The sequence below is a fragment of the Lactuca virosa genome, chromosome 5 (genome assembly GCF_052849685.1).
Source record: "Lactuca virosa cultivar CGN04683 chromosome 5, Lactuca_virosa_CGN04683_v6, whole genome shotgun sequence".
NCBI classification, from domain to species: domain Eukaryota; kingdom Viridiplantae; phylum Streptophyta; class Magnoliopsida; order Asterales; family Asteraceae; genus Lactuca; species Lactuca virosa.
The window spans coordinates 437,922,771-437,935,235 of NC_136430.1; the positions used below are offsets into that span (position 1 = coordinate 437,922,771).

The window sequence follows — 12,465 nt, forward strand, 5'->3', positions numbered from 1 at the left end:
TTTTAACCATTTTTAGTTTTAATATTTAAGAATAAATGTAATCCTTAAACCATTATTAGTCATAATGTTTTTAGAATGATTGTAATAATTGTTTATAGTCTTTTTGTTTACAGATGAATGTAAATAGTGATTCTTAAAGAATAAAATCTGTATTCTTTAGAAAATGTTATTCTTGATAATATATTGTATAATTCTTTAAGCATGTTTAATATAAAAAGTATCTTGAATGAAACAATATTATGTAAGAATAAAACCGCAAATATATTTACTAGTTTATTGTTGACTTTTTGTCATTCTGACAGAATAAAATCGGTTATTATTAAAAGTAATATTATAATTTAATTAGAATTAATTAAAAAAAATCAGATTTTTAAAAAATAAGGGAATTAATGATCCCTTAAAATCCGAAAATTACCTTTTTTTAAAATAGGTTAATTGACCAAAATATCCTTTTGCTGAAATTTGTGTGATATATGATACATGCTACCCTATTGTAATATCATAGACCCTCAGATCATGATTGTTGATTCTATTCATCCGGTGGTCCAGATCTGTGCATTCTGGCACACAATAATTACTAAAAACAATATAACCTAACCCTATATATATATATATATATATATATATATATATATATATATATATATATATATATATGATGACCAGCTGGGTCTAAATGATATTACCATGTTTGTGTTGTTTATATGTACTGAGACTTTAGGTAGTCTCCAGGGTTGCTAATAACCCACCGAGCGTGTTGGTTGCCAACTGAGACTTCGCGTAGTCTCCAGGGTTGATGATAACTCATAGCTTCTTTATGGGTTGCTGATAACCCACCGGGCGTGCTGGTTGCCAACTGAGACTTCGGGTAGTCTCCAGGGTTGATGATAACCCATAGGTACTTCTGAAGATCGCGGGAAGGCGAATGCTTGATTGTATACATTCGCCGGGAGATTTCGTTATTTGATATTTTGGGACACTCTATATTTTGATGTGGAATTGTATTTGACATTATGACTTTTCTTAGGATGGTTTTTATAAAAACTGTTTTCTATAGATTTAAAAATGAAAAAAATTGGTTTTAAAATTTGGATGTTACAATTTTGGTGTCAAATGATGTCATTTTATTGGTAGATTTAGATATATGGGTAATTGTAGTTGCTTGAATGATGCTTATTGTTTCTTAACTGAAGACTTATATGACCGGTAAGGGTGCAAGCGAAATGACCGAAATGCCCTCACATGAAAAACACACCTCAACCATTAACGATACAAATGTAACGTCGCCCTTCATAAGTACCATTTTTGCAAGGGTTTTCAAACTTAGGGCCCATCTTTGCAAGAAAATCTTATATGGACCAATTATGGTATGTTATGCCGTGGACCATATGTAATTTGGTCTTATGTAAAATAAAAGTTTTATATTTGACTGTATGGTAAAAGAATAATAAAACGTTTGTCCAAACAAAAAGGGTAACCGTTTGTATCCCCTCTTCCGGCAAAATGCATGCATTTTTTTTACACTCCCTTGAGAATGTTCGGAATTTGAAGTTCCAAAAACAGCGATAGCTTCACTCACTTTTGTTTGGCTCACATTTTCCTTTAATTTCCATTTCGCCACATACTTTTCTACTGTTCATCTAGGTAGCCCATATCTGTTCATCTCCCGCTAGCCCATATAATCACCCAGATCAACTATATATACACCGAGAGTATCGATCAAGGACTATTCCATATAAGCAACCCCTCAGAGCAAGAAGCTTCACGAAATCTGAAAACCCCCCTATGCTGTTGAAACTGGTGTTTCAGTGATTTTACTGTGCTGAAATTTGTAGTTTGGTGTAGATTGAACTGAATCAATGGCGGGTGCTGGTTTAGAAGGGACCTCGTTTGAGTTCACACCCACATGGGTTGTCGCCGCCCTTTGTACGGTCATCGTTGGAATTTCCATCGCTGTCGAACGTCTACTCCATTACACCGGCGAGGTCTGTTTTTCGTTTTTCTTTGCATGTGGATTGGAATCAACTAATATTTGTTCAATCATGAACCATTGGCTTTGTGTGCAGAAACTGAAGAAGGCAGATCAAAAGCCCCTTTTTGAAGCCCTGCAAAAGATCAAAGAAGGTTTTTCTTGTTCTAGTTTTATATACCATATTCTTGACACCGACGATCCTCGCGCGTATATATATTGTTTGGTTTAATTAAGCTAGTTTGTTGAATCTTTGTTAATGTGGTGGGTGCAGAGTTGATGCTGTTGGGGTTTATTTCGCTTCTGTTAACCGTGTTCCAGTCTAAAATCATCAAGATTTGTGTGAACAAGAGTATAGTCGACCACCTTCTCCCATGCTCGTTGAGTGAAAGAGACAAGTTACAGGGTACATCTCATCTTCGTCATCTGCTTGCTGAAGAAACAACAGCCATGGGTTATTGTGCTCTAAAGGTAATCAATTTAGATCAATCTTTAATATCATTATTTGGTTTCTTGAAAAGTTTCTTTCTAGATTATGACAGATGCATTTTGTTCCGTATATATTGAAGATTAGATGATCTCATGATCCATGCCATGCATGAACAATAAACATTTAATTTATAGCTTTTGCTTCTTTCACTTTCTATTTTAATATGTCAGGAAAAGGTCCCGCTACTATCTCTTGAGGCGTTGCATCATCTACACATCTTCATTTTTATTCTTGCGGTTGTTCACGTGACATTTTCTGTCATCACCGTTATATTTGGAGAGGTGAAGGTTAGTACATGCATTTTGTCATACATAACAATTAGAGGGCTTGTACAGTTAAATTCTCACAAAAAAGATGATTGTACATAACAGTTTTTTTTGTCATGAGACAATTTAGCTGTACAAGCCCTCTGATTGTGATATCCATGATAAAATCTGTTGTGTGCCATTCGCCTCCTTTCAATCAATGTTTTAATTTTTGCTTGTAACATACATGATTCTTCAATTCATTATAATGGAGTAGATGCGAGAATGGGAGCGTTGGGAAGAATCTATCACAGAAGATGATTTTGATACCCTACAAGGTAAGGGTTAATTATGACGTGTCATAAATTATTAATGGTTGAAACGGTCTACTTTGGTATAGATTTTTTTGTCGAATTTAGCAGATGTTAATCGCTTAAAGAACGCATGTTTTTAATGAACTTCATGATTTGAGTGTCTTCCTGTCGGGATATCTAAAAGGGTAACTTGTTAGGGATATAAAATATCGGATTGTTACATGTCTATCTATCATTCTATCCGTCGACCAACCTACTTTTAGTTTTCTATTTCTATATAAAAAGACATCCACACAGGGTTTGACTGATACATGCGTAGTTTAATATATCTAATTAAAATAACTTCATAAAGAAATCTCTAGCTATAGTGATTTAGTGATCCAAAAGTCAGTGCCATTAATTTATTTGAGATAATTACAACATGGATATTTTTAAGTTACATTATAGCCTGGTCAAACATACTTAAATCAAAAAAAAAAAAAAAAAAAAAAAGTTTCCGTTTTACCAAAATTCATATGCAAGGGGCCACTCGATTTGATTTTAATCTAATAAAATATTAGCATTAATATTTGAAGTCGACTAATAACCAAATATTCTAACAAACTAGATTATTACAAAAAATTATCATCAAATAGGAAGTAGATTTATATATAAATAAATCCTAACGATTTGGAGTTAAATCTTGAAAAAAAAAATTCCTGGCCCCGCATGGGAGCGATCTAGCCCCGACTCCAGCTTCACCCTTCGTTTCCCTTTTCCTTTTAAAATTTTGATAGTCTTGCACAAGACTATTTTTCTGATGATGCGATATATAATGCTAACATGTTTAGACAACGGTGCCTGAGGAGCAAACAACTATTCCTATGGATAGTTCATGATTTAAAGAGAGAGTTTCAATTTTTTGATTAACATAATATGCGAGAAGTAGAAGTGGTTTTAATCAATTACAAAAACGCATATCCATGCTTCATCACATATGATGACACATCCGCACTATATGGAAGGACATTTAAAAATTGATTGAGGTGCATGAGTCCAAGCATGGCTTCCCATGAATACTAGGAAACATTGATTGTGGATAAACTTCCCTAATGCATGACAATAGGGATGTGCTTCGGGTCAGAACCGACCCAAACTAGACCGAACCTGAATAACCCGAAACCCAAATTAGATGAAAAGTTGGAACCGAAACCCAGACCGATTATATTAATACGGGACCGGTTCGGTTCGGGTAATACAAGTTTCGGTTCGGTTAACCTGAAAGGACCAAAATAACATGTACACTATGCTTTTGAACCGAAATGACCCGAATAACCCAAATAAACTGAAATGACCCGAACAACCCAAATAAAACGAGACGAAGAATGGAATTCGATTTCTTGAAAGTAGAGTGGAGTTCGATTTTACAGTAGATGTTTTCTTTGTGACCGATCACAGTAGGAAGCAAGGAGTAGGAGAAGCCGAGAAAGTTTTTTTTTTGTCTGGCAAGGTCGATGGAGTTCAATCAATCCAATTAGGAAGCGACGATGAATTAATCAATCAAATTAGGTATCGATTATGGATTGTTAGGGCGGCGATGAAGTTCAATTTCAGTAGGGTTTTTATTATTATTATTATTATTATTTTTTTTTTTTGAAAATTCGATCGGTATTTGGTAGGGATGTGAAACTTCGATCGACAATACACAAGTGCCAATAAGGATCGATAAAGTGACTATTCAATTTTCGGGTCGTCTTTTTGGCCCAATTAAACCTTTATTCGGGTAACCCAGAACGAATAACCCGATAACCGAATTAGGCTAAAATAGATACCCAAGAATCGACCCAAATAACTTATTAGGTCCTAAATGACAATGTCAATAAATCCAAGGTGATCATGAACACCCACCAATAATTCTATAAGAATGCATTCTTTTGTGTTGTCAATTCAAATAATGATATCAATGTTCTTAACTAGTCGTCGATAATCAACTACATTTTACAAAGAATAACATTCACTTGAAGTTAATGGAGTACGGTACAAGCACATGTATTATTGAGCTGATGAATATATTCTAAGTGGGCTACATCTGTCAATTCACATATCAATAAGATTATAAACAAATAAAGTTCAAGACAACACAAAAATTTGCAAGAAATGACGTGGAACGAACGTTTGGTGTCCTTAAGCCATGTTGACAGAGTGAAAAATTCATCACGATTATTGTCTTCAAAAATAATAATATAAGAAACATAATATATGTTTGCATCATATTACATAATATAATTTTAGAAGATAAAAATGATGTTATATATAATTATGATGAAACCAATATTCAACCATCTTATGAACAAACAAGAATTATGAACAAACAAGAAGAAACTGATTCCTAATAATACTAATATAATCTTTGGAAACTACCTAATCGAGAAACACATAACATTGGCTTAGATTTTGTGAAATATATTTACATAACTCAGCTAATAGTTGACAAGAACTAGCTATTTCTATTTATTATTATTATATTATTTAGGTTTATGCTTTTTAATTAGAAGTGATGTAATTTTTATATTATTAATTTTTTAGTTTAAATCAATAAAAACAATTTAATGATTACAAATCTTATATTTTTATTTTGTAAGTTGAATCTTTTATAATTTTTAATCGTTATGCGTTAAAAAATAAAAGAGTTAATAAACATAACACATATTGATAAAAAAAATAGATATCCTATAGACTAACTACTTATACTACAATAGATTAATATTTTATTTAAAGTACACTAAATTATAGTTTGGTCATCGTGGTTTGTTTACATCTATCTAAATTTAAAACATGGAAGATGATGCTGACGTCAAAGATGAAATAAATATAACACATGGCCTAATATTTTTATTTAAAATATGAATTTCCTAATATCTACCTTAAAAAGAAACATATAAAAAAATATTATTTATGAAAAATATATTTACCATAATTAAATGTTCATTGAAATGCATTAATTATAAACAATCTTTTCTATAATTAATACATTTCACCGGGGCCGATCCAATTATATATGGGGCCCGGGGCGAAAAGAAAAAAAAGCCACTTAAAGACCAAAATATAATAAAGATTCAAAAACATATCATTAATTTTTCACTATAAACGCGTTAATTAACTAGGGGTGATCATGATGCGGTTCGGTGCGGTTTTTGTATAAAACCGCAACCGCAACCGCAAATTGCGGTTTTTTAAAGCCAAAAACCGAAAATTGCGGTTTTGATTCGGTTCGGTTTTGCGGTTATTTTTGCGGTTATTTCGGTGCGGTTTCGGTTTTTAACCACAAAATGAGGTGGGGCGTTTTTTCGGTTAAAAGAGTGCGGTTTTTCATGTTCAAAACAAAAAATTTAGTCGACTTTATTTATTTCTAGATTTTCATTGCAAATAAATCACAATTTTGGTCTATTTTTATTCTTTCAAGTTGCATTTTATTAATCGGAGTTGTACCAAAATTGAATTTTTCGGGCATACGAGAAAAGAGTCCAGCCGAGCATATTTCATTTCATTCAAACAATTAACAATATGTCTAACACTTACTAACAACCATTTACACACTAAAAACTAAAGGAAAGGACGAATGAGTGAGAAACGAATTGATTCAATTTTTTGGAGTCCCGCTTCGTCAATGAAAGATGTGCATTCCTTCGATTAGCTAATTTAATTTTATCAATTAAATATAATTATTATAAATATTTAAATAATTTATTAAATTATGCGGTTTGCGGTTATTTCGGTTAATTTGGTGCGGTTATTAAACATAAAACCGAACCGCACCACGATTTTTCGGTTTTTCAAAATTAAAAACTGTACCATCGGTTTTTGTTTCGGTTTCGGTTATTCGGCTTCAGTTTATGCGGTTATTTTGGTTTTTTTGGGTTTCGGTTCGGTTTCTGCTCACCCCTACAATTAACAATAACAAGCAAGCCAAATTATTTATCTTTTGAGCTTCTTTGAGTTTGAACCAACTTTAGACCTTAAAAATCATTTATGTAATATATATATATATATATATATATATATATATATATATATATATATATATACACACACACTACATAGCTCAAAAATTTTGGGTCCATTGGAGACGTGGGCCCTGGGCGGTCGCCCGGATTGCCCACCGTCTGGACATGCATTTCACATTTAATTATGATAATATTTTTCATAATTAATATTTTTTATGTATGCTTTTAAGATACATATTAAAAAATCTCATAATAATAAATTACAGTTTGTGTTCCTGTGCTTTAGATCTATCTAAATTTCCAAAAATTGATGTGCGTGTAGTTTTCAAAAGTCATATGTTTCATCTTAGGGATTGTTATCATTAATGGATTTCTATTAAATACGTGTAAAATATTAGATTCTCTTCAACCCAATTGAAAAAAACTAGACTAAAAATGTTAAATTTGTAACTTAATCATATTTATATCCATTTAAAAAAAAACTACTTGGTGTTTCTAGTTTTGTCGATAACTTTTTTTTTTTGTTATAGTACTTATGATTTCAAATTATGTATTTGGTTATAAATTTGATCTAAATTTACCATTTTACACTTTATTATTATTTTATTAGTTTTCATTTTTTATATTTTACTTAAAATTAATAAAAAAAAATCCATTTTAATTTTAAATAACAAAAATCCTATTAAACCTAAACCCCACCCACCCTTTCATTGAGTTCATTCCATCGACTCTTGCTCCCGTTTTTTTTAAACGACAAAATCTAATCTACTCATAAACTACATCTTAAATCCACCTTAAACCCTCAACCTCAATGAGGGAGGGCAACACCGGATACCGCTAGGCTAGAATCTCTTTGGTTTCCGAGGGTTTGGGTTGTTTTTGAAAATAACTTATTGATTTATTGTTTTTCTGAAAAGCCAATAAGTCAAAAAAATATTTGGCAAACTGAAAAATATTTTTTAAAATAGTTTTTCCATTAGCTTTAAAAAATAAATTTTAAAAAACATGTGAAATTTGGCTTTTTGAAATTGTTGTTGGCTTTTTAAGGCTGAAGGGTATGTAGTGGAAAGAGGTTTGCGGGAATTGGAACCGCGGCCGGAACACTACACTGCCACCGCGGTTTAGGAGTGCGGGTAAAGGTGAGGGGAGGCTACCCTGCTCTTTCTCTCCTCGTGTGATTGGTTAACATTTTATTATTATTTTTTTAATATTTATTAAATTATATATATACTAAAAAACTATAAAAAAATTATATTAAACTTAATGGATTTTAATTCCTTACAAAACGAATATAATATTTATTTAAAAAAAATTAAAGGTGCTTGGTAGTGAAATGTGACTATTTTTTGCTTTTTGATGGATGAAAGGTAAGTGAGTAAGTAGAAAACTGACGTGATAATCAAAAACTGAGTCGTAAAAGATGAATACACCTTCCGGTCTAACCAAAAATAGCTTGGTCTAACAAAAAATAGCTTTAAAAAGGTTATTTTAAACGAAACAACTTTTAATTTATTGACACATTACTTTATCATCACAAAAACTAATCCAAACTTTTTTTTTTAACTCATTTTTTTTATCACATGAATAACGTCTTGTTTCCGAGTTTAACAAAAGAAAAGAAAGTAATGAGAGAAAAGAAGAGAAATAAAAGGAAAACAAAATTTTATTTTGTGTTCCCGAGTTGGAGAGAAGTGGAAGGAAAATGAATTATTTTGTTATTTCTTTCCAAATTCTTCCAGATCGGAAGAAAAATTAGAAGGAAAATGATCCTCCCATTTCCCTCAACTTCCTTCCACTTACCTATTTTAATCAAACTCAAAACACCAACTTCTTTTATTTTCTTCCTTTTTACACCGATTCTTCTTTCTTTTCTGTGGTCGTTAAGTTGAACTCGGGAACAGGCGCAAATAAACGTTTTGCTAAAAGAACAGTTCAAACCCAAACACCGTCATCGACCCTCCATCGCCCCTCCCACTTCCTTGCCTCTTGAGGGAAAATCACCAAGCGATTGAATCCTAACCACTTCATCTTCCCCAGCCACCATGTCTTAAACACCACCAGAAGTCGACGCTGCAGAAGGAATTAAGCACGACTGCATCTCCGTCCCCTTTCTATTTAAATCACTTCAAAATTCCAAAAGCACATTATCTGTGTCGTGTTCTCTCTATTCGATTTTGCTGCAGAAAACTGTTGCTAACAGAGCATTTATCTTTTCTGGTTGATGGTCCGTTTTGCCCTTCCCAAAGAGTTAGGTGGTGCCAAAGAAAGAAGTTTTCCTGATCCACTGTGGAATTTTAGGGTTCTTGATTGATCATCACATTTATGGAACACCACTTTTAGGGTTCTTGAATTGATCATCAAATTTATTTGTGTGTAAAAATCTAATTTGATCATCAAGATTTTTTGGGTTCTTTATTGATCCACGTAAGGGATTAGGGATTGGTGGTGGGTCCATGTTAAAATGTTAAATGTCAAAAGCATAATAAGAAATAAGAAATATAAATTTTTTATTGAGGGTAATATCATCATTTACAGAGAATGCTTAAAGGTAACATCCTCAGAGATTTTGGGAATCATGAGTTTATATATTCACATCAAATTTTAAAAATTTAGACTAAAAATACAGAGAGAGATTTAAACTATTTAGGTTTTATATATTCACACACTACACACATTGTTATGAGTTTATGCCCTAAACTTATAATCACGATGCTCTACAGTTTTGCAGCGGAAAGTGAGCTTTGTTGAAGAGGCTGATGATTTCTTCAAGAACAGATTCTTGGGTATTGGAGGAAGCTCAGCCATCCGAGGCTGGCTGGTAAGCAGCGTCATTGATTATATAAGTAAAAAACAATCATATATAGCTGTGAAGATTAAGTGCTTAACCCATTAAGCCTGTCAAGTAAAAAAGAAACAGTTCTTAAGTTTTTATGTTCAAATTAAGTCAAAAAGAAACATACATGTATAGCTCTCCAGATTAAGTGCTTAATCCATTAAGCTTGTTAAGTAAAAAAGAAACAGTCCCTTAGTTTGGACATAATGACTTAACGGGTTAAGCCAAAAAACCTGATCGCCACCTCTTGGCCCTACTTCAATTTTCCTCCCAATATGTGAAAATTGTTTGTTGGAGTGTTAGGAGTAAAATGGTCATTCAGTCGCATTCAAACTGTTTATTTAGTGTAGAAAAGAAGATGTTATCCAATGAACATATTACCCCAATAGAACTAAATGGATAAAAAAAAAAATCGTTGAATTGCTAGATTTGTTTGTTTGTTTTCTGACATTTATTCTTTGGTGAACATTATTACAGCATTCTTTCTTCAAGCAATTTTACGGGTCCGTGACCAAGTCAGATTATGTGGCACTGCGTTTGGGATTTATTACAGTAAGGATCTAACTCAAAGAGAGGTGATAAAAATATGATTCATCCACATAAAGTATATGCTTCACTGACTTTTAGGATGTTATGTGTTATGTGGATGAATGAATTTGTTAAGTGGAAGAATGAGGTCGTATTATTTTATTTGTAATACTTGTGTATTATATCCCTTTATTTCATAGAATCATTGCAAGGGGGTCCCGAAGTTCAATTTTCACAAGTACATGATACGCGCCCTGGAAGATGATTTTAAAGAAGCCCTTGGGATCAGGCAAGTGGTTTCTTTATTTCTAAAAACATATTTTTACATAGATGCACAAGGGTTTTAATTTCTGATTTTGTTGTTTGCAGCTGGTATCTGTGGTTATTCGTGGTCATATTCTTGTTGATGAACATTAATGGTATGCAATGACATTCGTCAAAATCTTTCCTTGTGCTTCTTGATTGGTTAATTTAATTTCTTACATATTGAGGTTGGGGATTATTTGATGATATTTTACATTGTAGTTCCGAATAGCCAAGGCTGTAGTTAGGTATTTAACTCTTATGTGAAAGTCGGCACAAATCAATGCCTTGATGAAGAAAGGAAACAAGGCATCTAAGCACAAAATATGACTCTTGGGTTTTTTTTTGCAGGTTGGCATACATATTTTTGGATAGCTTTCGCCCCATTCATTGTAAGTAGTCCCCATCTGGAGAAACAATTAAGTTACTTACAAGTCAATTTGACTGAAATGTTTTTGTAAAATTTTCAGCTTCTACTAGCTGTGGGAACGAAGCTGGAGCACATAATTATTCAGTTAGCTTACGAGGTCTCTGAGAAACATGTAGCCGAAGAAGGCCACAAAGTGTTGATAGAACCCAAGGATGATCACTTTTGGTTTAACCAGCCAAGAATCCTTCTTTTCTTAATGCATTTCATCCTCTTTCAAAATTCCTTTGAGATTGCATTCCTCTTCTGGATATGGGTAATGTTTCTCTTCTCTGGAAACACATAAAAAAAAAAAAATAATTGACATCTCATGCTTTTCATTTCTGTAATAGGTTCAATTTGGCTTTGACTCTTGCATCATGGGGAAACTGTGCTACATTATCCCGCGACTCATCATTGGGTAAACTACTTATACTGCTAAAATAACATAAACCATTTACTAAAAAATATCATATCCTTTTATTTCAGGGTATTCATTCAGGTTTTGTGCAGTTATAGCACTCTACCACTTTACGCCCTACTGACACAGGTATGTTGTTGTTGTACATGTTTGAATATCTGAATTTTTATTCTTCGATGATGATGATGTTGTAGATGGGAACTAATTTCAAGTCAGCAATATTTGCGGAGCATATAAAACCACTACTCATGGGTTGGGCTAAAGATGCCAAAAAAAGGGTGGCACATAGCGGGGGAATCAGTGGCTCAGCTTCAGCTGTTGAGGTCAAAGCTTCAGCTGATCATGCCTGTTAGTTTTGCTTGGCTTAACTCAACCACAACCAGTTGCCGTATAAAACCACAGCTCCCTAATATTATGGCAGTGTTTAATGCTAGCTTATCAATAAGCTATCTCAAATAGCTTATCAAAAAACCTAAGCTTATAAGCTACAATAAATTACTTTTGTGTAAATTGCAATAAACTTAAAAAAACAAGTTAGCTTATGTGCACAAAAATAAAGCCCGTGTAGGGTTTATGTCGGACAGTACCATTAAAGTTGTACCTATTTACCCGTTTGACCACTCAGGTTCTTCAAGAGACAAGTTTGCTACTTAACTTGATGTTTGGTATTTAGTTTACCATTGTGACATGCTATAACTGGTAAAATAGGGTTTGATACCTACTTGGTGTCCACATAGGAAAAATCTGGTAAACACTGTCCATGTGGCACACTCTAAAAAATATATTTTGAAATTGATTTTTTTAATCTAGAATTATTAGTTTTTTTTATATGATTATTTATTTTATTCTGAACTTTAAGAACAAAAGCAACAATACGAACAAGATGAAGAACCCATGAAAGAAAATGAAGAATCCCATCTCTATAAAACCAAAAAAAAAAAAAAAAAAAAAATGAAGAACCATGATGTGTAAT

The 12,465-nt window shown here is 32.7% G+C and overlaps 1 protein-coding gene across 2 annotated transcripts; it reads left to right on the forward strand.

Annotated features, from left to right (window-relative positions):
- Positions 1 to 1,573: 1,573 nt before the first annotated feature.
- LOC145113780 (MLO-like protein 1) lies at positions 1,574 to 12,146 on the forward strand. 2 transcript variants are annotated; one of them, XM_079049836.1, is made up of 14 exons: positions 1,574 to 1,985; positions 2,067 to 2,124; positions 2,244 to 2,440; positions 2,630 to 2,746; positions 2,982 to 3,042; positions 9,722 to 9,819; positions 10,312 to 10,386; positions 10,563 to 10,651; positions 10,732 to 10,781; positions 11,017 to 11,057; positions 11,136 to 11,348; positions 11,425 to 11,492; positions 11,561 to 11,621; positions 11,705 to 12,146. In XM_079049836.1, the coding sequence occupies exons 1-14, from the start codon at positions 1,860 to 1,862 to the stop codon at positions 11,843 to 11,845; spliced, it is 1,395 nt and encodes a 464-aa protein (XP_078905962.1). In that variant the 5' UTR covers positions 1,574 to 1,859; the 3' UTR covers positions 11,846 to 12,146. The 2 variants fall into 2 exon arrangements, with proteins under 2 accessions (XP_078905962.1, XP_078905961.1); XM_079049835.1 differs by having other exon boundaries at positions 1,577 to 1,985; positions 11,687 to 12,146.
- Positions 12,147 to 12,465: the final 319 nt, after the last annotated feature.